Here is a 26,665-nt window from a genome sequence, read left to right as displayed (position 1 = left end):
GAAAGCATTCTGAATGTACATGCCTTAGCCAGGGCAAAGTTAACGAAATCCACCTGGTCTTCAGGTTTTTAGAGGTTTAAAAAAAAAATGCCAGCATAACACTGGAGCTTTCTTCAACACATTAGCAAAACCAGAACTTCAATTTAACATTAACTTTCAACTACCTTGTGATCTCTGGATGGGAGGCAAGTTCCTACTTTGGTAACTAGATCTATTACCATGACCCTGAATGTAGGATACTGGGAGAATTCTTTGAAGTCAGCAATTTAAACAATTTCGTCTATTTGTCAAAATCCTCACTTGGTCACATAGCCAGAATAATGATTATACATCGTCTCTCTATCTTAATATCTGTGCACTGAATAAAATAACAATTAAAAACTGGTATCTTTTGCCTTTAATCAATGAGTTGCTTGAAAAAGTTTACTCAGTTTGATGCCCAGAATCTTTGATATTTGCATCAGCAAATAATGGAACTACATTTCAGATACAGTATTACTATTTTGAGTGTATGATGATACTTTTCAGTCTCTAAAATCTCCCCAGTCAAATGACAGTAGGCTGTGAATGACTGTTCTAGATTGAATCAAAGTAATTCTCTTGAGCAATACTCTTGTTTCCTCAGAAAGTCAATCCGTCAATGACAAACACATTGTATGTCTAGTTTTGATCATCTTCCAAAAAAATACAAAATGGGGGTAAAAAAGCAAGCTCATCAATACATAAAGCTAAAAAAATGAGAATTTCATTGGGTATCTGATGAGATTCTCAAACTATCATTCTCTGTGTCATAAGTATGATCTCCCAACCTGGCTTGCAATTTCAAAAAGCAGTAAGGAACATAATCATACTGCAAAACATATTGTAAATTTCCCAGAAGTGTCTATGTAGAGAGAGTTATAAGTAAAGATTATCAAGGTTGTCACTTACATGAAATGTCCGCTTTTGAAGACTGCAAGCTGCTGCTTAAATCTTCCTCACGCAACTCTTTCAGTGGAGATATATTCTTTAACTTTTGAGTCCAAGTGAAAATTTTGTTTCCCTTAGAGATACTGTGTTTCCCAACTATTTTATTTTCTTATAATTTGAATTCTTCCTTGTCTGCATGTATGTATAAAGGCAAACATCTTCTCACTTTTGTTACTGTCTTTCAAGGGTAAAAAGGAAAAAGGAAAAACACAGAAACAGTTCCTCTTTGCAGGTTTGAGCACACTTCAGCAAAAGCACATGCACTGTTTTCCTCCCTCCGTTGGGGGCAACCCTAAGCAGAGATATTCCACAAACAGATGAGGTTACCTAGTCTGCAAATTTATGACTATGTTTGTGAAACTTTCAATTTTAGGTTTTGGTTTACTTACTGGGTGATTCTTCTTCTCCTGGGTGTTGCAGTATAATGTAAGTGTTCTTCATTAGCGTTCTTCATTTCAGACTTGAGGATCTCCAGATAATCGCTTCTTTTGTATACTCAAGCAGCCTGTATTTGGTATCGGATAAACATTTCTGTTCATAGGGTGCCATTAGCAAGGGATCCTTTTAGTCTTAGTGTGTTAGCCTCTTGTCAGGCTTGGCCCCCACAGTGTCTGACCTTGAGCTGCATCTTTCACAGCTCCAGTCTTTCACTTGGGCTTAATCAGCTGTCAGCTGGCCCGAGGAGAATCTGTTTTATCTCCAATCTCTTGCCCTTCTTTGTGGTGTGTATAATAGCTCTAGAAACTGAAGCAGGTCCCTTCCAACTGCAAACATCTGGTGATCCTCAGATCATGTGATTAAACATGACCTGAACAAATCAAAAGGGGTACCACTAGCAGACTTAATTAGACCTGGGTAGACTGTTAATCGCAAATAGTTTAACTGACAAATGCATTATAAACATACCTTTAATGTTATTGATTTTTTCATTGTGAAAAATAATTTCATGAATGTTTATGCAATCAAATACTAGTCTGTAGATTGACTACTCATAAATTATGCGTACTGTTTGATCACTGAATCTTCTTCTCTTTTCCCAGTTTGAAGGAGTCTAATCAAGAGAGAAAAGAGAAAAATGAAATTATTTGCCATTGATCTCCCTAGTGAGCATAGAGACTAACTCCATCTGGACAGAGCATTGTCATTTATAGAAGTCTGTGGTCTCGGAAGCTGCCCCACAGTACCATCTCCATGGTCTTACAAGTTTGACAGGGAGTAAAGAGAGGGGGAGGTGTGAGTGAGTCTGGGTAGGAGCTGTTAGCGTAGCTTCATCAGGAGTACAGGTAAAATGACTGCATTTTGTGTCAGATGTTCTTAACTAAATTGCTAGCACAAACATCTAACAGCTTTTAGTGCTTGAATGTTTCTTTATGCTACGTCTTGTCTCAGAGAACAGAAGTAAATAGTAAAAGGCCTCTTGCCTCTTTTCCTCGCCTCGCCTGTAGCTTTTTACAAAAAGCTGGTAGACTTTTGCAATATAAAAACAGAGCACTTTTGTAAATGCTGTAAATTCCATTGTATGTTCGTTTCCAATTGCTTCCACTGCTGCTCAGGTTTGCTGTGCAAATTTCAGGCCCATTAAGTCTATGGAACAGTTAGGTAACCTTTCATAACGTGGTAAGGCAGGCAAAGGTGTAATTTAAATACAGACAAATAAAAGTTATAGAAAACTTGAGATGTTTCCCTTTCTGTAGGGAATTAATGTTTTGTTCTGCAGAGCTGATAATTTTAAAAACATTTAGACACAAAGTACTAATAATGAATTCTCATAAAATACAAAAAGCAACACAGAAATCTCTCTGGGAACTTGTTCAAAGTCTTTCAGAAAAGTGGAACGTTGTTTTCCCATTATTAAGAATATATTCATTTTATTTTGTCATTTTCATTTTATGACTATATTATAGTATCCTAAAGTTTGAAAACAAACCTTATTTTAATAATGCTGTATTTTTTCTTACTAGGAAACACACAAAGGCTTTAATTTTTATTAAAATTAACTAGTTTTAAATTACTTTAAAATTGAAATTTATGTAGTATCATCATGTATCTAAGGAGGTTGTATAGCTCTATACATTATAGTATCTATGGTAAATTAAAGTTGTGCATAGAATTTTTAAAGTTTTAGTCCCTTGACTGTAGTGAATGAAAGAATTATTATTTTTGATTTGATCTCCATTTTCTAGTGTTTCATCTGTGAGAAGGGTGTGTTTTGGAAAATTCTGCACCCAGAAGTCTTTTTTTTTCTCTTGAGAGTAAAAAGGAAGGTAGAGCAGAAGCATTTGATGAGAAATGTGAATTTTATCACTTCAGATAATCTGATTTTCAAGTACATTAATATCAATTTAATAACAAAATAAATCCATACTTGATGTGAAGAAGACCATTAATGTTGAATGGATTTATTTGCTAAATATTTTTGAATTGGAATTTGTGAAAAGGATATCCTGGTAATTTTTAAAGCGCTTCATTCTACCCAAAATAAATATGGTTTAAAATCTAATTACAAAATGGAAATATTATTAGAATATTTACTGTCATGTTTTTGATTTAAGTTGACTTAGATATTAATACTGTAAAGCGTTAAGTACACAAATAAAAATGCACATTATACTTAATTGGAACATGCTTCAAGGAAGCTATTAAGCAAAAACCCCAAATAATTACCTGTCATAAATAACAATGCTTTCCTAAACTTGAGTCTTTGTGAGGTGCCTAAAACTGTATGTTTCAATGTTTGCAAGTTCGGGTTATTAGTTTAAAACAAAATACTGATAGCTATAATGTCTCTTAATTTTACTGTACAGGAGAACCAGCTACAAAAGGAATTGCAATTTCCTCCCTAACATGTTGTGAAGATAGGTAGCTGTGTATGATTTCAAAAGTATTAGTTTTCTTTAAAGCAAACAAAGAAGAGAAAAAAAACAAAACAAAACACAACAAAAAACCCCCAACCTCCCCCCCCAAAAAAGAACAGAAAAAAAAAACCAAAACAGAAGTAAACCTTTTTTTAAAAAGAAAAAAAAAACACCCTTTTTGTGATTTGCTTCTTCATTTAATTCTTCTTTTGCAACATCTTTCCTAAATTTTATTATTAATCTTAATAATAATGATATTATTTCAAACATTTAATATTGTTTTGAGCATCATGTAACACTTTCTTCTACCTTTAGAAACAAAAAGTTGATACTTCCTGCAAGTATTAGTATGTGAAAAGATTATCAATTGTTTAGTTTAAGGAACTGGGTTTTTTATGAGTATCCTATTTTTGAGGACTTCTTGTTTTCAAGTATATCAGTCCTCGCAGTTCTTCCATGAGTTAGGGGAAACACAAGCAGAATTGATGTGGAACTGAGGTGAACACCTCCACAAAAGCATCAAAGTGTCCAGTGTAGCACGTGAGTGGGATTTAGGTGTCAGAATTCAAAATTATAAAACTCCGTTGTTTGACATGCCTAGTTATTTTACATCCCTCTGTTTTCAGGTCTGAGTTCTTCAGGTGGTTTAAGTTCTCTTTCCCAGGAATGATCTTGATACTTATCGAAAGTATTTTAGCTTTGAAACATGTTTTTATAAAGTATCTAGTGCTTAAGCCACTAATGAGGGATGTGGAGCCCCCAGGTTCGGTTTTCTCCTCCTCTCTGGCTCTCAGAGCAGAAGTAGGGGATGGGCTTCAGGCTAAGAGCTGGTCTGGGGCTGGTCTGTTTGGTGCCTGGGTGCTCTCATCACCTCAGCGAGCTTTTGCCTCAAAGTGGAACAGTAGCTTCAGGGTTCGGCACTGGGCTGGTGATTAAGAAAGATGAATACTTTTATCTAAAATGTTGGAGACCTGGATTCAATTCCCTCTTTTGCCTACTAGGATTCCTTCCCTAATCTCTCAGTTGTATTGAGGTAGAAGTAGAAGAAGGTAATGTGCAAAAAAGTTCTTTAAGAGATTAGTGGTATAGCATTAACATTTAAAATTTGAGAGAGACACTTTGACAAGTAACATGCTGTGAATCAGATTTTTGTTGCTGAAGGATTGTCAGCAAGGTTTCATCTTTCTTGTGTATATTTTGAAAAGCCAAGAGAATCAGATGTTCTTGTTTCGTAAGCCTACAGAGGCATGATTTTAACCTGTGCAATGATGAAAATAAACTTTTAACTGCCCTCAGAGCATGACCACACTATTCTCTGCGATTAACTCCATTTGGCTTAAGAGCAGAATTCGTAAGCAGAATTTTGGGGTAGAGAAAAATAACAGTAGGAGATGAATATGTAAGTAACAAATATCCTGTTTCCATGGAATTATGGTGAAGAAAGACAAATAAATACATTTTACTTATAATTGTTATAAATACTTATAATTGTAGAGGGTTCTCTGTGTTGTCAAAGAGCAGAGAAAAAGATTATTGAAAATACTTCTGTCCTGGTTTGAGCGACACAGGGCTAATTTATCTTCTAATGCTTGGGAAAACTGCATTTTTAGAAGATTCTAGTGTCTGAATTTGTGAAAATATTTACTTTATAGCCATCTATGGTATGTGGGTTTCAAGGTCTCAGTGTTCTTGAGCTAGCCAGGTGCAGGGATGAGGAGGAGTGAGACCCGGGCACTTGACCCAAACTGGGCAACAGGATTATTTCATACCATGGACATCACATTCAATATAAATTAGAAAGTCTGCTGTGAAGTTCTTTTCTGTGATGGCTGCCATCCTGAGAACTTCTTGCCCTGGTGGCGGACCCCTGAGCCCTTCCCTTCCTCCCAAGCTGTAGCGCTCACAGTGTCCCACATTTGCTGTCCACTGGTGGGAGTGCACCGCTTCCTACTGATAGAATTGGCTGAGTATAATCCTTGTATATTCTGTATTGGTGTCAGGATCAATATTGGTTCTTTAGTGCTATTAATGTTAATTATCTAGTCTTATTCTATTAAATCTGTTTACATTTCAACCGTCAGGTTTCCGTGTTTTTTCCCGATTCCCCTTATGGGTGGGGAGAGGTCATCGGATGATAGAATAATTGTCTAAATGACGATAAATTGTGGGTTTTTCAAACCATAACAGCTTCAGGTCTGACACCATGCATTGTATGTGTTCGCTTCCATTGGCACTAGGGGAAAAAAAAGTGTTCTTTTTTGATTGCTGACTTTTGTACAATAGGAATATGTGAAATACAAATACCACTTAATGGGAATGTTTTTGTTTTTTATATATATGCAAAGAAGTCATCAAGGGCAATAGTTTGGAGAATTATTAATTATGTTTTTGTAGAATATAATGCATGTTATTCTTATAATCAGTAAAAAGCAGTGATTCTTGTAAATCTGCCTAACTTTATAATAAAGTACTGTACTGTGGTGTATATGGAAAGGTTTAGGTCCTGTGCACAAAACTCTGTGTTATAAAATTGAAAAGCTGAAAATTTGTAATTTACTGTAGTAAGACAGACCTTTGAACCAAATATTTGGAATAGACTTTACCTATTTTTTTTTTTTTGCTTGTGTTTACTGTTAATAATATATTTTTGTTATGGCAAAATTGACAAAAATAGGTTAGAGATTTAGCAGTAGTATCCTGGAGACAGCCTCAAGAGACAGTTCCTTGCACTGTGGACGGGCCATCAATACCTTGACAGTTCTTAAAAATCTCAAGGTCAGATTTTAGAACAGTTCTTACTAGGCTGTTCTGGTCCTTCACTGACCTTGAAAGGCATTTGCTATTATGGAACCTTAGTTCTTTTTTTTCCCTGCATATTAAAATACACACAGTTTTTATAAGGCAATGGAGGGAAGAGTTATAAAAATAAACCTACATAGACAGATTATTTCAAACAAATAGTAACTTTTGGTCTAAATATTGCCTTTCCCACAGTGAAACTACAATATCAAAGTGGCCTACAGATAGATTGAATGCAGATCTGTATGGAGATGAAAAGCATCTGTATGTTGTCGTGAGATGAAAGCTTCATTGTAGCTAAGTTTATATTCGTGCTGTACGAATTAGCAATTTCAGTGTTAATATTTTACAATTTGGCATGTTTCATGAAGCTTATATTTTGAGCAGATAAAAATGTAACTTATCTTGCTTTTTTCTTCACGAGTTTGTTAGTGCTTTTCTTGAATTTTGACTATGTAAAGAGACAAAAACTCTAAAGAGAGCCTTGAAAAACTGTTATCTTCAATTCTAGTGCAGCTTACGGACTTAACACAAAGTCAGGTTACTTTCCAACAGACGTGATTATCACACAATACCTTACATAAAACAGTGAATGGATTTCCACAATGTGGGCAATAAACTTGGTGCTGGAGAAAATACTTTTGAGAAGACATCTAATCATACTCAGTATCCCTGATTTTAACTTTGTCCTGCAATGAAAAGTCTTTCTTCAGTTGTTGGTCTGAGCCCTGTTGATCTCAGCTGTCTCTTTACCTTCCCTGATTCCTGTTTCTTCCTCATAGGATCTTTCTGTTTTCTTTAAAAAGAAAACTAGCAAAATACAGCCTCACCTTCCCCTTTTTCTCATGTCTTTTACCTACTTGCCCCCAAACTCTGTTTTCTCCCTTATCATAGACACAGAAATTATAGTTTGGTTTATGCCATTTAACTCTTTTTTTACCCAGTAACATCAGTCTGTCTTCTAATCTGCTTCTTTTTTCTCCTTAACATCTCACCTTCTTTCATATTAGGATTTTCCAGTTCATAACTGAAAAGGAGAGTATTTTTAAAAATATGTTGGGGTCTTTTTTATGTGCAATGGAAAATAAAATACTGGTTAGCATGTTTCTTCAGTGAATTTGGTTGCTTTGTTTTAATGTCTTTAGACTTCTGTCACCACATCATTTTGTAGGAAGGAGATTCATAAGTTTATTACACACTAAGGATTAAACAACATGCTTTTGTTTGTTTCAAACCTGCTACCTGTTGCAAAACAAAAGGCAAAATATTTTGGTTTAGCAAATATTGTAGCAAAACATTTACGTTAGACCCTCTCTCCAGATTTCCATCAAGGCTATATCTACCAATTCTTTCTGTGCAACAGTTCTAAGGTACAGCCGCTTACTGGCATTTCCATCCACTTACAGATCTTCATCACGTAGGTCTTCCTATCCCACCAGTCAGCTGGTGAGATCCTTTTCTCTGGCCTTGACAAACGCAGTCTTGTCCTTCTCACGTCCACTCAGGATTCTCTTGTAAAGGAATGATATTTCTAGCCCATCCTTATGTAACTTTTCAATATCACGCTTATTTAATTTTTCAGTTGTTTCCCCCCTTCTCCATAATATCACACAGACACTGCTTGTCTCCCCTTTCAAGGTACTTCAGAACTCATTCCCACTCAAGTCATCACTCATTTACTGTTTCCAGCATTCTAAACGTTTTTCCAATACCAATTGTAATCAGTTTAACTCTCATAAACCAATTTAGACTGAGTCCCTATTAAAACATCAGTAAACTGTACAAATAAGTCACAATTAGGAAAAAGTGCTATCGTCACCTTCTCTCAGCACAGATGTCAAAGCCCTTTGAGGGTTTGAGGGGGAGTGTTACACAGCTGCTTGCTTTGTGTTATGTCTCTTTTGTGAACTTGCAGCATGATCACAATCAAATTCGAGACCTAAGCTTTGAACAATATCAGGTTGACTGTGGTTAAATTCCTGGCCCGACAAAATAATAAGATGAATAAGCACCATAGAGATAATGTGTTACAATTTTAAAAGAACAGAAGACTTAAGTAATACCCACAGTTGTGACAGGCTAAGACGTTCAAATGTGCAGTGTATACTGTGACTGCTGAATCAAGCCATCTTTCTTTTAAACTTTTAATTTTGTATTCTACTGTTGAAGTTAGGAATCAAACGTTTCCCGTTTTGTGAGTGCCAAGCACCAGAGAATAAATGTATACTTGTAATTCATTTTCAGCAGTTTACAATTTGCAACCCATTTGAAATTTATTCTTGGAATTTAATAATGAACTTCTAGAGAAATAACTGAAGATGTAAATTTCAGAATTTGCAGCTTGGAGGATGGAAGTCAGAATTATGTTGAGGTCCTTTAGTAGTAAGAATACATTTGCTAACAACAGTGAATTTTTATTAATGAGGAACTGGATTGCTACTTGAAGCTTCTGTCAGTCTTTGTGGAAATGTTCTTTTGAGGACTAGTTAAAATGTCAATATGAAAGATATTATTGTAGGTTCATCATTTCTTCTTGTAGGTATCTATTCTATAATTCGAGATTCTGTAATGCATTCGGGCTTTATAGGTCAGATTGTTAGTGGCTTTTAAAGTTAACTTTTATCTTGATGAGGATTTGTGCTATTTAGGTTTTAGGACCAATCTCGCGCCTGTGTCAGCTGTTGCTGGAAATGATAGAGACATTTGGAATCTTGAAGAATCAGCTTCACAAAATCATCATGACTCCTTGAAAGAGTGCTGCCAGATTCCCAAATGACTCAAGCCATATTTGAAAAATCTGTGGATCTAATTTACGTTTTTTCTGTGAGAATCATCAAGAGATGTACTGAGAATTCACAAGTCTCTTCTTGGCTACCAAGCAAATTGCTGTGCCATTGGCTAGATTCTGTCCAGTGCCTTGTTTTCAGTGTTACAACTCTATGTGCCAGCGTCCAAAAGCAAGAAATTAAAGTAGGAACAACTATGGTATGATTAGCATGGCAGCATAAAGGAAGTATATATTTTTTTTCTTTTTTTAAGGCCAATAACGAGTGGTTAACATGATAAAAATTAATATTAGAAGCTCCTGTCAAAGATGTGATATGGTGAGAATGCATGAGAGATCTGAATTTTTCGGAAGCTTGCAGGGTGGAAATTAAAGCATCACTTTCTGAGCCTCAGGATGGCATTCTTCCTTTCCCACCCAAGACAAAGAGTCTATTGCAATTCTGTATCCCTAGAACAATTAAATTCCTTGTAAGCTAATTTATTCTAGACAGAGTTCATTTTTCTATTTGCATGTGTTCTGCTATTTTGCTACTCATAAATTCTCAGTCTAGAGAATAACCTTTACAAAGGATGAATAAGAATTTCCTGCATTTTATTATCTTCAAAGTTCCACTACGTTGTTGTTGGGTTTTTTTCCAGTTTTGGAAAGTAAAAGATCCAAGGTTTAATGCTCTTCAGGATGCTGACAAATTACGTTACAGATCTTATCTTAGCAATTGAAGCAAATAGGGACCATAAAGACTGCTCTTCATCTTCTGCTGTTACTTCTCCTGAATTATGAAGCAACAGAAACACGAAATGAAGAATTATTTTAATTCCAGAGCACTTTAGTCTTTGTTACTTCTAACATGTGCAAAATATATTGAGGATATACATTTCTTATTGGGTGACAGAATGGAACGTATGTTATTGTCAGTACGTTGCTTTCCTAATTTTCTATGCATTATTAAAAAAATTTACTTCCCAGTAACATTGTTGCATAAAATACATAGAACTTTTTATCTGTTTTATAGGGTTGTGACTCTCAAATGAGCATGTCAGAAGTGTCCTGCAGTGAAAGTACCTCCTCTTGTCAGTCTCTGGTACATGGCTCAGCTCCAGAAATCCTCGTTGGCCTCCTTTATAATGCTACAACTGGAAGATTATCAGCAGAAGTGATAAAAGGCAGCCACTTCAAAAACTTGGCAGCGAACAGACCACCCAGTGAGTGAAAATCTTTTTTCATCCTAATGCTTCGGTACTGGTGGGGCTCTCAGTAGCAAGGACTTCAATCCTATCATTTACTCTTACCCAATCAAAATGAAATAGAGCAATGATCAACTAATCTGTTTCATGTTTTTATATTTCTAGTCAGTTGGGAAATAGCAAAAACCTAAAATTCAAAATATTAATTGTAAGTTGACAAGAATCTTTTAATTTTTCATGATGACTGACTAATAAATTACCTTTATCGTAATGATTAATTGCTAAATTACTAATGCCTCACATCCCAGGCCAAGAATAAAAAGTTGGTGTTTAAAGAGAAAGTACATGCCAGCTAATATTAATATCAACACTCTGAACGGTTATTGCTGTTCCTAGAGGGGTTGGTACTGCAGTCTTTAATTGCTTATGTGCCTGTGTATATGCGGTAGTAATATATGTAACTTGGGAATGTCAGTGAAGACAACAGAGAAACAAATCGAGACCTTTGGCATATATAGTCTGCAGAAGGAATGTTCATCATTGGAAAGGACTTGAACTGTGCGTCAAAAATACATTTTTCTGAAATATCTGTGAACTTTATGTACTTTTAAATTGGAGCCAGATGGAATGTCACACACAGAGAATGTTTTTACTGTCTCTAATTCTTTGATATCGCTTGAGAAAGTTCAGTAATGAACTTTTTTGGAAATTATTTTTTATTGTTTTTTTGATGTTGAGTCTGATTTACATAAGTTGTAGCCAAACATACCTACCTGTTTCTCTTGATTTTGTCTGGAGGCTCAGCTTTTAGCCCCTCTTCTGTTTCTTAATCCCCAGATTTGTATGACACTAGCAGATTATCTGACACTACTAGATTATGTAGCAGGCTGCCAACATTTTGTAAGTGGTTTGCACATCTCACTTTGTCTTCAGAGTTTAGGAAGTAAGCCAAACAACTTGAGACTGATGCTCTCCTGTCCTCTTTCTTGACCCATGTTTCATTCCATTCTTTAATTACATTTGGCTCAGCCTTACTCTGCTTTGCTTTCTTTATACTTTTCACACTGATGGAGCCAGATTTTGTTAATATGGCCAGAGAATGAAGGCGAAAGAAGAATCTCTAATACATTTATATAATTAGGTAGCTGCCCCAGAGTCACCTATTTGGAGACAAAGCATAGAAATAGATGAGGGAAGTCAAGAAGGCACAAGGACACTGGAGGAGGGGAAGGAATGAATGGGAGAGAAGGCCTAGAGAGAAGGGACCATGCGTTCCCTTAAAGCAATAAACAGTAGGTGGCTTATGCTTATCTTTCTTCAATCTCTAGAGAAAGCCAAGTTTTCCTTAATATTTATAATATGCAAGTTAGATGGGGATTCTGTACTTATTTTGAAGACAGATATGTTCATTCCCCTGGTATATTAATTCCCAAAATGTGCTCTGTGGGCCCGTGCTGTTTAGCTAACTGTTGTGTGTGTCACTGGGGTCAAAAATCTGTTTCAGACTGCAAGAAAATAGCGTAGCACATGGCACATAGCCCTATAATATCATGTTCCCTCTAACCTTTTTAGAGGGAAGATCTTGTGTGATACCTTTTGTCATCCCCTGTGAAGGACAGGGGGAAGTTTTGTAATAATAATAGTCCATTTCCGTTTAGGCAAATGCAAATGTGGAGTTTTGTTGTTTCTAGAAGGCTAGAAACTGATGAACTTTCTGGGTCTGGTAAGACCATGCACAGAATATTGTGGAATCCAAATTTCTCCTGTGGGCTGTTTTGTGCTCTTCCCCTTGCCCCCCGGCAGTGGTAGCACCTTCTTGGAAGCTCCTGGACACAGGTGCATACCACTGCTATTTCCTAACTCCCTGTTAAGTGCATCGTGGACATGTATGAGCCTCTCTCTCTGCCATCGTTTCCACCAAATGAAAACTAAGGCCCATTGGGTTGATAATGAAGTGCTCTGATCAAATTTCTTGTTTGGACTATCAGCAGTCCAAAATCCTAAGTACCTCCACAAGTCATTCAGGTCTTGAGAAACTACGACAGAAAGAAACAATTATTCTTTCCCACATGCGATCCTTTTTGTAGTCTAGGGGTTGTGAACCTATGCAATTTTTGTGAAATGCTCTGCAGCAAATATGGATTGAGTCCTACATTTCCACTTCTTGGTAGTGTATACTCCTCTGCTAAATATTTATATGCTATATAGTAACTCATTTAGCAACTGAGTACAGGCAAATAGGCCAAATCCCACAGGCAATAACATTTGATGTTAGATTGTGTCTTCGTTTCTCTGTGTGTCATTTAATATTTCGTCTGATAAAAAGATGCTTCTTAGTATCCTTTAAAATTTTGTTGAAATGGGGTATGAGCTTTTGCACATTAAATGCATGTGTGTGTAAGCATGCAAACACACATTAAATCCATAAATACATGGATTTTAACAAGTGAGATCTTTACACTTTAAACAGAGAGGCATAGTTGAATTTCAGATGTAAGCATCCCTCAGCTATTTTTAGATATTAGATCAGAGTAATTCTTGTGCCCAGGTCCCTCACTACTCAAGAACTAAAGTATTGCAATCAAATATCTGTAACTATAAAAGCTAAGGGCAAAACCAGCTTAGTTGTAGGTTCAGTGATTTTTCATTTTATTGCTTTTAATATATGGAGTATAATTACTGTGTGCAGTTTTTCTTAATATGCTGGAGTTTGCATGAAAAAGCATAAGGTTTGATAAAAAGGATACAGTGATTTTTACCCAGTCTTCTATAACCTAATTGTTTGCATGATTCTTTCTATGTTGAGTGTGCTTTAGAACCCAGTAGCTATTAGTGCTAAGATAACCTGTTATGAAAGCGGTGTAATTTTTGTTAAAGATTACACAAAAACTGCACAAAATTTTCATTTCATGAAATTTTACCCAACAATCCTTTTGTTCAATCCTTTTTCTGATCTATGCTGCTAAAGTTTTGTGTTCTTCTACTTCAGTGAATACTGCTTCCTCTTAAACTTTAACCTTTGATCCTCTCTCACCCAACTATTGACATCTGGTCATTATTTCTTTTACTGCTTTCCACCCCCTGTTGTCAGACGGACTGTTCTGTTGTCTAAAACACTTGATAGGTGGACAGGTTTATATAATCCGAGGTGAGTTCCTGTAGAAACTAATTGGATGTTGTCTTTTTCATGCAAAAGAAAATTTGCCAGCAGTAAAGCTATCCACGGCTGCCTACCATATTGGTTTATAAAAGTATATCTTTATTATTTGTGGCACTCTCTAATGCAAAAGTTGCATTTATCTCTGATTATGGATGTTGGAATTTCAGTGTACCTGCAAAGTGAAAATATTCAGTTTGTTTCTTTTTACATAAACTCCAAATCTTTTAATATCATTCATTAACATGAATATGACAGGAATAAAGAATGAAAAAACAGATTAGAAAATACAAAACTGTACAAAACAAAGTCAGTGGTAACTTAATGAAATGCACATCCTTCTGCAGGAGCATGGCTTGCTGCTTTGAGTCAAATGAAAATACAGCTTTAAAAATAAAGTTTTATACCCAAATACTAACACCCAATGTGTGCTAACCACATTTACTTGCATCAGCTTCTTATATGTATTTCCTAAGAGCACGGTACAAGCTATGTTTTAAACAACCATATTGAATTACGCAAAAACTTATTTCTCTTTAAAGGTGTATTAAATGTATTCCTTCATGAATCTAGGAATTAAAAGGTTTTTTTGTATTGTATGAACTTCCACCTTTGAATGCACTTTGCTAAATTTTGGTCTTTAATATAGAAAAAAATGAAAAGCCCAAAGTGAGACCCACATCCATGCAGAGATTATTCTTAAGCATTTCATTCTGGCTGTTTTGATATCATCGCTGCATATCAACGTGGGTTTGGTTTTGTTTTTTTTTGGTTGGTTGGTTGTTTTTTTTTCTCTTCATTAGTTACTTTCATTCTACTTTGTTTATCCTTATTCTCTGAAAATTCAGTGGTGTGCTTTACAGTGTTGTGGCTAGTTGGAGCTTGCTAAGTGTTAATGCAATTTAAGTTTGTGTAGAACAAATAAGGGGGGTCAATGGGAAGAGGATTATGAGGTATACCTTTAACTTAACCCATTTACATAGTACCGAAGCAAGTTAATTTGTTATTGTGTTTGTAATATTCTGCTTACTTGTCATTTTTTCATGTGTCTAAACTAAGCTGTGTTCAGTCAGCCTGGTATACACCATATCCTGTAAATATCTCATTTGGAAAAGCTTTTGTTCTAAGATATCTGACATTCCAAAATATGATTTATTTTGTAGATACATATGTTAAGTTAACACTGCTGAACTCGATGGGGCAAGAGATGTCCAAATGCAAAACTTCAATCCGCCGAGGACAGCCAAATCCAGTATACAAAGAAACTTTCGTTTTCCAGGTGGCGCTGTTTCAGCTTTCAGATGTGACGCTCATACTCTCTGTATATAATAAGCGCAGCATGAAACGAAAAGAGATGATAGGGTGGATTTCCTTAGGTCTCAACAGTTCAGGAGAAGATGAACTCAATCACTGGACTGAAATGAAAGAATCTAAAGGACAGCAAGTATGTAGATGGCATACTTTGCTAGAATCGTAATGGATGGTACAAAGTGCAGTCGTGGTTTTAAGGGAGTTTGGTCTTTCAAGAAGATGATCATCCCTGGTCACAATCGACAGATTTGTTGTGGAAGTAAAGAACAAAAATTGAGGTCAACATTCCATCATAAAGAATGCACAAAATGGCGGGATGTAACATATAACCTTCACTTAGGGTCAGACACTTCCTTGGTGTCAGAGAAGCCTTGCTGTACACAGATACGTTAGCGCTCCTCTCCCATCCACCTGATGCTGTATTCGTTTGGGTTTGTTTTGTGGTTTTCAATTCAGAAACATTTTATGTAAGGTTCTCCAAATTTATGTAAGCTCCTCTTTGTGTACTTTTTGTATTGCTCTAATACTGTGGCTTCTGACCTGCCTGCATTCAGATTAAAGGTCAATGATTTGCACTTTGATAAAAAGTTAATGATCTGTAGAGCAAAAGGGAAAAAAAAACCCCACTGGTGGAGAAGAACACTTGGTAATACAGCATATATGGATATACTGTTGTTTTACACTGAGTTTCTTTCCAGGAGCTTAGTACAATTGAGTTTTCTTTTTTTTTTTTTTTTTTTTTGATATGCAGTTGGTTTGAAAAATACTAGCATTTGGGCATCAGGTGAACTTTGACATCAAACTAATGTTTCTTCAATCTGTGACAGGAACGACCTCTATATATGGCATAAATTGGGGTTTTCCCTCTTGCCTGTAATTCTGCCTGATCCAAAGAGACCAGATCATTAGTTTGGTCCCTTCCAAATCTCCTTAGACAGGTTGTACTGTAAAACTATGTAACTTTCTGTTGAAAGCACTTCCTGTATTCACGTATTCCAATGTAGGAAGCTCGTAGAGCACGACTTTACTAAAATATATTTTCATTAAACAAATGATACGGATTTCTTTAAAATGTCAGCAGTTGGCAGTTAGGTTGAAAGACTGTGAAGGAAGTGGCAGCAGTTGAACTACTCTGAACGAACACAAAATACTGTGACTTTGGTTGAAAACAGGTATCTGTTTGAGTCTCTTCTAAGCTGTTTTAGGGATTACCATATGCTGTTTGTTGGAAGTAGAGAGCAGACCAGGAGTTTTTACCTTTCTTCTTGGAGAAGAGAACATCAGTAAGTTATTTTTCTAGTGATTTGCCAGCAATTGAATGAATGTTGATACCCAAAATAGAAGTTTGCTTTGCTTGTGTTGAGGTTGGGAAACACAGCTTTCTAATGACACGATTGAGAAGCCTCAGTATCACAAGTTTGCCATCAGATAAACACTCATGGGTTCCACTGAAATTAGGGAAATATCAGTGCTTCTGAGATTCCTGTTTGTCCCATATACTTTAGTTGGAATCGCTCTAGTTTACTGACTGCTGAATCTAATTCGGATTACTGAAATTGTGGATTATTGAGTAAATATATTTTTAAAAAGCTTCCCAATTCAAATATTCTTTTTGTCTCTAATTATAAGTTTCATTTACTTTTAGTTGTTGCTGTGTTGAAAGTGAGCAATGTTTTTTACTTATAAATGATGGTTATGTCTTACTAATATGAGGCCTCACTGACTGTTGTAGCATTTGGTGGGCAGAATAGTGAAGTTTTGGATTTTATTGAGAGAATTAGTGGTAGCCTAGAGTGTTCTCATTAGGACAAATGTTTTTTCTCTCTAATTTCTCTAAAATACCTTTGAGCAATCCTGGCTTTAGGGTATTCAGACAGTCAAGTGCAGTGAGATTGGAGACAGTGAGTATGCTATAATAAAGGTATTTCACATGGTTCTCAGATTCTCACACTACTTAAGAATTTCCTTAAGTCCTTTATAGTAATTCCACTTCTTGGTTTATTTGGTGCCTTTTGAGGGGTTTATTTGCAGAGCCGGACTTCCAGTTTTTATTGATTTAAAGATTTAAAGCATTATTACAAGCCTTTTCATTTTCTCTTGGTATTGCGCTGCTGATTCATTTACAGAAGCTTTATTTATTAAATACAAATAATGCAAAAACTTTCTTTAAACAGGAATGGTCTTGCAGTAATACAATACAAGTTGTCTCTTTCAGTCCTTTTTGTTGCTCAGTTTGTGAAATGTAATGTTGAGTGTAGAATTTAATAAAAAACCAACATTAATTTTATATGCATAAGGAAAATGCTCAGATTTTCCCAATCCTTTCAGCTTTCCGTATAATAGAAACAGTGACTTAGAAGCTGATGAAAAGCAATTTTTCAATGGCTGTGGAAGTAGTTTTACCCATGCTGTTTGCAGATATTTGGATGCTCTTTCCTAAAGCTGGAAATTGTCTCTTGATGGTTGTCTCTCTGTACAGGTTTTGCTTTATAAAATAATGTACAGTATTTAACAGCAAGAACTGAGCAAATTAATTCCAGTGGAGAATATACTTAACATCACTATTGAACAAATGAAGAAGTCAATTTGCAAGGTGCAGCAAATGGCCTCTTACAGAACCAAACTAAACTAAACTGTGCCATGACTTGGGTTTCTGTTTGTAGGTTGCATTGCTTCAGTTTTACACCCACCCATTCAGATTTCAAAGACACTGAAATCTTAATTTAGACACAAGAGAGATTCATAGTAATCTGTATTGGGCACATTTGGGAAGAGGAATCTCTTTCTAGTTTGTGTGACTTCTCCCAAGGTATCCAGGGTCCCATCTGTGCTTCACAGAAAGAAGTTTGGCTTACTGGGATTTATACTGTACAAAGGCTGGGAACTGAATGTATAAAGAATGGAAATAAATGTTTAATTTTGAGGCAGTAGAATATGGATTTGCTGTGCAAAACCAGTCACACCAATAATTGGATTCACCCTGGGATTTTTATGATTTAGTTACAGTATCAATAGCTGTCATGTTGTTTTTTCTTTCTAGATCCCATTCTGATGATTTGCTTGTCATTTTGTTTTTCTTACTGCTTTATGCAAACCTATACTTTTGTATTTGAAATCTGCCTTTAGATATTGGGGTTTTTTAAACCCTGCGTAAGGGCTTATACATACAGTGTGGTTTTGTGCATTCAGCTAAATCTTAAGAATGGAACAGAATTTCTAAAGAACAAAGTGTCAGACACAAATTAGAAAGAGACTTTTGTGTTTTCCTCGGAGTTCTCTGTGCTTTTTTTCATAGCTTTTTGTTGTTTACCTTTGTTCGAAAGTATGGTTAGTACTTGAAAGAGTTTATCAAATTACTTCATTACTTTTCTGTGTGCCAATATACCATGTAGAAATTACAGTTCTTGAATTGAATCTGTTTCTTGACAGTGTAGCCTTAAATAATAATAGAATGGAGACGTTTTTACAGGTTCTATTCTTGAAAAAATTGCATCCTTTCTGCATACGATCTGTTTGGTTTAATGCTTAGAACATTTCACAAAGTTTATCTCACAGATAAGCTCTTGTTAAAGTATTATAAATATGAGAAAAGCTCATTAGTTCCTTTCTGTGGTAAGGGCAAGATTGTGAAGGGCATCACAGGCAAGTGTGAAATCGCTGCACAGAAGGATGAGAGGTCATAGAGCCTCTGCGGGACATCGCTGTCTCCCACATATGTGGAGGCAAGGAGTCAGCAGAGCCATGCTTCTGTTCCCTGTTCAGCCAAGCGGCACAGGGAAGGAGGATGGTACTTGCAAGATTGAAATCTGGGTTCCTGTGGCCTCATGCTCAGTCAGGACTTAAGACAGCCGTGTTGTACATACTGTGAGGTCTGACTGCAAAGGCAGACGTTAGGCAAGGTGTACGTTCTGCTGCTGGAGAAATACGACATACTTTCTAAATCCAAGTGAAATCCTCTAACCTTATTAGTAATTAGATTTCAAAATATGGTGAGCCCTTGGAATAAACGTATGTGCTTTCACTGGAGCTGAACATTATTTATCAATTAAGAGAATACTTGAGCTGAAAACAGATTTTATGGCATTTACTGTAGGAGATATTTTCATCTGTAAATTTTTGCAGCCACTCCTGATGGCAAATGCACTGCCAGCATCAGTACCTCCCCATTTTTCACACCCTTGCAGCAATTTTTGTTTGTTGTCAAAAATTCATTTGTATTACTGATTTATTCTCTTTTCTCCCTAATGACTTGCTCCTGCAAACTCCCCAGCACCCTCAGAAGCTGTCTGTGGCAGTCACTGGACCTTAGAAGTGAAGGGCACTCTGCACCTCTTACAATAAGGTACTGGTCCAAAATTTCTGTGACCTGTCCAATTCCCTAAGATTTCTGAAATGCAAACCATCAGGTTTAATATAGTGAAGCAGAAGAAGAAAACTTTTTCTTTGAAGGAGGCATTTTAATGTAGGAATTGAATACAGATTGCTGTTACACCTACAAGTTCTAACAGAAAGCCTGTGGTAAAATCAGAGAATGAGGTTTGAGGGAAGGCCTTTTGGCCTGAGCTGTTCCAACTTGAAACTAACAGCAGAATGTCCTTTCATTTAACTCGGAGTTGTATTGAGCCCGTTACTTGTTCATCGCACTTCTCTGGAGGAAAAAAAAAAAAAAAAAGCTGTCTTGTTGAAAGCAGTCTTTAATATTATGGCTTGTCAGTTGTAAGGCACACTGACTTCCTCCTGAAGCTGAACTCTCAGTAACAGCTAAACATCCATTTAATTCTCCCGCTGATGTGCATGCCTGCCATTAATGTTAATGAGAGGAGCCCAGGGGCATCAACAGGAGAGCAGACCTGACCTGAAAAGTGTGAAGTGCAATAGATTAGAGCAGTGGTACAGCGTGGCACCTGCAACACAACCAAACGCGATTTCAATTATGAATGGAGGTAAAAAAGCAAATACTCGGATACCATCACAAACTTGTTATTTAATCATCATCTCTTGTTTTTGTTTCTTCTTTTCCTCACCTTCTGAAGTATTTTTAAAACTTAATATTAAAAATGTTACAGCAATCCCCAAACATCTTGATCATTTTAACTGGAACATTCAGGAAAGTTGACTGTTAGAAAAGCCGTCAAGAATGTTCTGTATTTTGGTCTATTTAACTCAACTGCCAGATTTTGTAGTGCATCCCAGCTGGATTTCAGACTACTTCGTTCTGATGGTAGTTTTTGAGGGGAAAGTCACAGGAGCGTTTGCTTGTCAGTAAATCGACGTCTGATGAAGAGATGTCATCTGAGAGCGAGAGCATTAAAATTTGAGACAGCCTCATACAGTGACAGCGACAGTGACTCAAATTCTACTCTTGGAGCCTTGTGGCCCTCGGAGGGTCCTACTCAGAGAAACCGCGACATGTGAATCGTGGGAATTTATACATTCAAAGCGGCACAGCTCTGTGTGGGCACTCCATGGCTTCTAACCTAGTATATTTTACAGATGTAAGCAGGGTAGCTAATGTTTATTTGCCTAGTGTGAGTAGGGTGAGTATCAGCTGGCCTACAGTGACATGGATTAGTTTAGCCTTAAGAACTTATCACTGCCCCTCCTTAAGTTCAAGCAGGGCGTCTTCCTTTCTGCAGACTATGCAGAAATCTTATGCACCCAACGTATCTGCTTATATTATGCCTACCCTAAATAGGGCACAATTATATTAATGCTAGCAAGCTTGGTTCACGTGTAACATGGTGTGACTGAATTAATCAATTGGTCGGATACATGCTGGATTAGGATTTGCTGTGCAGGCTTCTGCTGGTATAATGTAGAAATAAGATCCTAATGGGGAGGAATGTGCCAGGAGTCAGGAAAGTAGTGCTGCTCTTGTAGGAATGAAGACCAGGAAACAGCTGCGCCCAGAAAGTGGGCAAGGCTAGCCTAATTGCGAGAAGAACTCCTTCACTTCCTTGGAAGCATCTACTGGTAGAGCTGGCATAAAGCCTCCAAAAGCTGCCTGTCTCTGAGGGCCCTACTCAGGAGACCAGAAGGGGTAATACAATACCACTGAAGGAATACCTCATGGACATTCAGGGATGTAATTAATGTCATCCTTTCTTCTCTTGTATCTGAGGACAGGAGTCTTGCCCATTGTATCAAGTAAACTTTTTGCTGTGTTTTGCAAATCCTGTGGACATTCGGTGCATGCTGAGGGCCTAGATTGGAATGCTTTATAACTTTTGGTTTATTTCCAAAGCATCAGTTTGAATGAATTTACAGAATTAACTAGAAACATTGTCATAGCTTTGAGATGTAATCTCTGGGCCATAGTGCAAGCAAGGAGCAGGGCTTTCAACAAGTTTTGATAGTAAATTTTGCAAATGGCTTATTATGACATTTTAAGAAAATTTCTAAGTAGTTGAATGTATTAGGGAATATTTACAAACACAGAGATAGAGCAATGATCTTTTCTTACTATACAGCTAGTTTGCTGTCCTTTCCTGTAAACCACAAGGTTCATTAGTGCTCAGTACTGTTTCGTTTACAATAACTGTTTTTAATGTGATTTTCATGACAAAGTGTAATTAGTGAAACCTTTTATTCAATTTTTCCCTTTCTTTGCTTTTTTTTAAGGAGATATTTCTCCTTATATAGTATATATACTTTCTTACAGAGCTTTCTTACCTATTTTTATATAAGATGATTTACCAATGTAAAATTAAATGCTCTATGAGCAAGCTATATCACTGTTACACAATCTAAAGTGCTAATATAATGACTAAGGGCCTGAACCTACTGCCTTTTACTCGGGTCCTGGTTTAACCACGTCTTTCATGTTGTGTAGTACCTTTCCCTATAAGCAGTTCCATCTATGTCTCCGGGATGACTCTGAGAAAGGCACAATTAACATGAATAACAGTGGTAAAACTGAGCCTCCTCTCCATTCTTAGCGGGACATCTGTCATGAGTAAAGGCTGCTGGCTCTGTCCCAGAAGTATAGTTATAGATTATAGTTCCCTTGATCTTCAGTAATTTTGAACTTGTTTTCTGGTGACTATAAGCTAATAACTGATCTTTGTGAATACAAATATTGAATCGTGCTGTTATCAGCAAGATTATTAAAATGTGTTTCACATTTTAATTCATTCTTTCATTGGGATACAAGGAATTGGATTTGTGAAGCATTATATTGCATAGAGATAGCACACGTTCACCACATTTTTAAAAAGCATGAAATATACAGTATGTAGCATTTTCTTGCATACTTTTATACTGCCTGTATGCCACCGATGCACTCGGTGCCTTCTTTCTTTTGTATAAAACGAATTCGTGGAGAAACTAAAGTTATCGTGTGTAAGCAATGTCGCTGCAACTGAAGACATGTCTTAACCTGATTATTCCTAGTACAGGGGGTTTGAAATGGCAGTTCAGTTTAACACAATGCATTTCTTTGAAGTTTTCTACTTTCCTTCCTTGCCCCCCTTTCCGAGAAACCTCCCCATACAACTGTTTATTCTTAATCGATTCCTGTGTCTGATGTAAGTCACATGGTGTTAACCAAAGAATCAAGTCTGTTTCTAATTCTTTGGATAAATAATATTTGGACTTGCTACTACTTAAAAGACAGAAATGATAGAATGCATATCTTTGAACAAATATCAAATTGGCGTCTGTAAATGTGACTCAGCTGAGAATTCTAGATGCCTCTTTCCTGACTGGTTATGCATTATTGTATCAGTAGCAAAGTGTTTGAGTTCTATTTCTTTGTGCTTTTTAATCAAAATCCCATCACAAGCAAAAATATAAGTCAGTCAGTGCTGTCAAATTAGCTTGGTTTACCCAGTTTATACCTATATCTGAAGTCTGCGACTTGGAGAACAGATTCGGCTTTTCTGTGTCTGAAGTCCTGATACTATACAATAACTGCCTAGTGTATGCTGGTCTTACAGAAACAGTCTCATGCTGCACTGTATGTACATTTCCTAATTGTAGCCCCTTCATTGTATCATTTATGTGATATAACGCAGTTTTCAACTACTGTTTCAACTTGAAGTTCCTTAAATTTCAGTGCATGTATAGCCTTATCTATTTAAGACACCAAGCACAGTTTTAAAGGGAATAGGTTATATTTGCAAGTCTTGTTTGGCACAGAAATCAGAGAATTATTTTTATATATCAATCAAAGATTGTAGAAAATGGGTATATTGCAGTGATGTTATCAACCATGCTCCTAATTATATGCATTTTTTTAAAAAGCATTTTTGCTGAAGTTTTTGTAAGTAAAATATCAGTGCTCATTTTCTTTCTTGAATTTGGTTGTTTTGTTTTCATACTTTAATTTCTGTACAGAACCTTGAAGCCCTTAACTATTGTCTGTGACTGAATTCATACCTGTTTTCAGAATTCCTTGAGCTTCTTTTCTTTTCTGCTGCATTTTTAAGTTGAATAAGCAGTAATTAAAATTCTCTATTTTTTTTTTTTTTACACATTTTGACATAAACATAATTAGAGCAAATGACTGTTTGCAACTGTTTATGCAGCTTATTAAAGTCTTAGGACTTTGAAACTGTCATTGTAATCCAGATGAAGACATATGTTTCATGGCATTGCGGTCCACAGCAGGTGAAAACAGGAGTTCTGGCGATTAATGTGCAGATCTGCATATTGGGTGTCAGATTGTTAATCCCCAGAGGGATTTATAATGAAGTGTCACATTGTATCTACAGTATCTCCAGTTGTGTGTTGTCAGATACCTGTTGTTTTGCTTTCTTTATTATTACCTAGCAAAAAACTACTTTTATCATTTTGTGCTACTGAATATTAATCTTGAGGGTTTCCAGTGTGCAAGTTTAGTTAATGTTGTCAGTTCTCTTTCTGTAAAAAAAGCTGGACTTTCAGCATATGCATCCCATTACTATTCTGATTTTGGGGAGAGCTAGAATGCCACCAGCTGTTTTTTGTTATATTTACCTGTACAGCACAGGTAACTTTAATCCCATGTTAGTATGATTAAAACATGCTATAGTATATTTTCAAACCATAGATCTGTCACAACATTAAAATAGTCATTTTGCGTACCGAAGCTCTGCAGCTGTGGATTTGTATTTTGTTTGCTCTCTCTATTTGTATTGATTACTCTGTGAAATGTATTTTTGTCAGTTTGAGGACTGGAATCGGTATCCTTTGTTTATTTCAGAGTATTTTCTGTATGTGGAATCAGCTTTTTGCATGTAATCTTAATTGCTGGAAAGTATTTGAAAAAAAGGAAAAATCACTTTTAAAACTGGTTGTTGTCACTTTCCTCTGGAATTCATTAGATCGTAAACAAATGTAATAGACTTCACTGTTTAGAAGATAGTAACGCTTGGTCAACCATTTGAACTGCTGTCTGCATTCAAGAGAAGAAAAACTTCTTTAATTTTGGCAAGTTAACTAATCCTAGCCTTTACACACTTTTTGGCTTCGTTACCAAATTTCCTGAGTTTCCCCAATTCCCTTTCTGTTCCTCACAGTCCTTGTTGATGTCATGAATCTTCTATTTAGAGAATTTTAAATTAAGCAGTGTGATAACGTTCTGACAAATATGATGTGTATACTGGCAAATAAAGACACACTCAGGCGATCATTCTGGTTGACTTTACACAGTTTTCTTCTGGGGTCATCCACAATTCCCCCTGCTTCTTTGTCCCACATATATTTCTCAGAAAAGATCTCATGTAACTTATTTATGCTTAACTTCCACTTTCTAAGGAATAAGTAGGCTGAAATAATTAAGGTTTCATTTAAACGTGACAGAACGCTTTCTGTAAGTAACAATTATAATTTTACTGTGACCCAGCTTAGATTTTCTATAGTATCCTCTAATGTTTTTTGTGGTACATATAGAGAAAAACTCTTTCTGGGGTCTCATGGCAGCTCTGCTTTAGGATGTGCCTGAATATATGTATGGTTTAGTACATATTAGCATGCATCAAAACAAAAATTGTTACAACAATTAAAGCATCTTTTCTTATCTTAAAGGTAGGAAGACTTAATATAAAAAGCTTCTATCATTTCTTCGCATTTCTGCAGCTGAAAGGAGCGTAGCCCGGTGACTTTTACCAGATGAAAGTGGAGAGAGGGGTACATTTCTTTGCTATACGATCCCGATCATCTGGACCCATCCTCATCATCTGTGCAAACCCTAGGACTTCTACAAATAAGATAACACAGCACTTGCTTGCTGTTAAGGCCGGCATTTTCAAAAGGCTATACACTTAAATATAACTTGTCATTCCATATGGCAAGTGGTACATATTCGGTACTTGAGAAACTTTGAGAGGAGCACCTAACCTTGTGTCCATATTCCTTAGAAGATGTCGTGAGACATTTAGTACCCTTGTCTATCAGAAAAAAAACATCCCACAAATGTTTTTCTCCAGATTATGAGATCTATTAAAAGGTGATAATATGAACTATTAGATATTTGTTTAAAAAGTGAGGATTTATGAAGCTGTGAAAACATGGCTGAATAAATGAAATACATATGTTGCCTGTATGGTAATAGTTGTTCACCATTTATGAACAGCCATTTTCTACTCAGAGATCACAGAAAAAAAGAGTTAATACACCTGTGAATCAAAGTCAGCTTTCAGCTGCATGCGTGGCACCTTTCAGTCACCCATGTTTCATGCATGTAGCTGAGCAGAATTACATGTAATAGTCATAGTTGTTAAATAGTTTGTTGTGCAAGAGTAATCGTTTCTGACGTGTAGAGCCAAGTTATGTCACTTCTATGCAGATAAAACTTTACCTGTCAAAGGTTTCCTCCGAGTAGCTGTCTTGTGGCAAATTCCATATTAGATAGTATTTAAAATCACTTTGAAGTCACTAGTTACTTGTTTCCAAACCCTCCTGTGGGTAAGGGCTATTTGGCATTTTTCCTGCTGAAATTTGTAGCATGCATTTTCTTTTTCTCGTGTTTTTGTTTTCACAGTCCAGCAGTGCAGTTCTAATTTAGTGTTTGATTCATATTAGACATTTCATCTTACTTGTAAATTACTCTACTTCCTCAAAATTAAAGAGACCATTACTGAGGCATTTTGTTACCTGCTAATCATTTTGAGTAGCTACATTTCAGCATAGGGATTCTCAAAACCAAATTTGTTGTTGTATTAAGAATAGTAACGATAGAAGGAAGCAAAAAATGCAGAAATTAAATAAACTCTCATCGAGTAAGATCATGCCAAAAATCAGCTGGGCTTTAGATAAATGATTTATTATTAAATTCAAAACCTAATGGGTTTGTGTGTTCTGAGTGTAGATTACACTGGTTTGTTTTCCACTTAATTAGAAGCCTTACATTTCATCTTATTAATAATGAAAATCCTCTTGTCAAATTGTGTAAGATCATGTTGAACTAATGTGTGTATTTTAGAGGCAGAATAAAATCTCCCCTCGTAGCCTTTCATATTATTTCATTGCATTATGCAAAAATGACATTCTGCTTTTAATTTTGCTAGTGTGAAATAAGGAAACTTCAAATCATCTTTCATTCCTGGTTGAGAAAGTCCTGGTTTCAAGAACTACAATGAAGATAGTTCAGTCCCTGTAGCTGACTGTTTACAATTAAAGG

The 26,665-nt window shown here is 36.2% G+C and overlaps 1 protein-coding gene across 3 annotated transcripts in view; it reads left to right on the top strand.

Annotated features, from left to right (window-relative positions):
• SYT14 (synaptotagmin 14) overlaps positions 1–15,241 on the top strand; it is a gene marked incomplete at its 5' end in the record, with an annotated part of 62,215 nt that extends 46,974 nt beyond the window's left edge. For 2 of the 3 annotated variants that reach the window (XM_082481464.1, XM_082481463.1), the window contains 2 exons: positions 10,424–10,613; positions 14,916–15,241. In XM_082481464.1, the coding sequence (XP_082337590.1) occupies positions 10,424–10,613; positions 14,916–15,229 (504 nt within the window). In that variant the 3' untranslated portion in view covers positions 15,230–15,241. Of the gene's footprint in view, positions 1–10,423; positions 10,614–13,686; positions 13,744–14,915 lie in introns of all 3 variants that reach the window. The other variant, XM_082481465.1, reaches the window with a different exon arrangement.
• Positions 15,242–26,665: the final 11,424 nt, after the last annotated feature.

This window comes from Vanellus vanellus, assembly GCF_965231255.1.
Source record: "Vanellus vanellus genome assembly, chromosome: 3".
NCBI classification, from domain to species: Eukaryota; Metazoa; Chordata; class Aves; order Charadriiformes; family Charadriidae; genus Vanellus; species Vanellus vanellus.
This window is presented reverse-complemented; position numbering and strand designations above follow the sequence as displayed.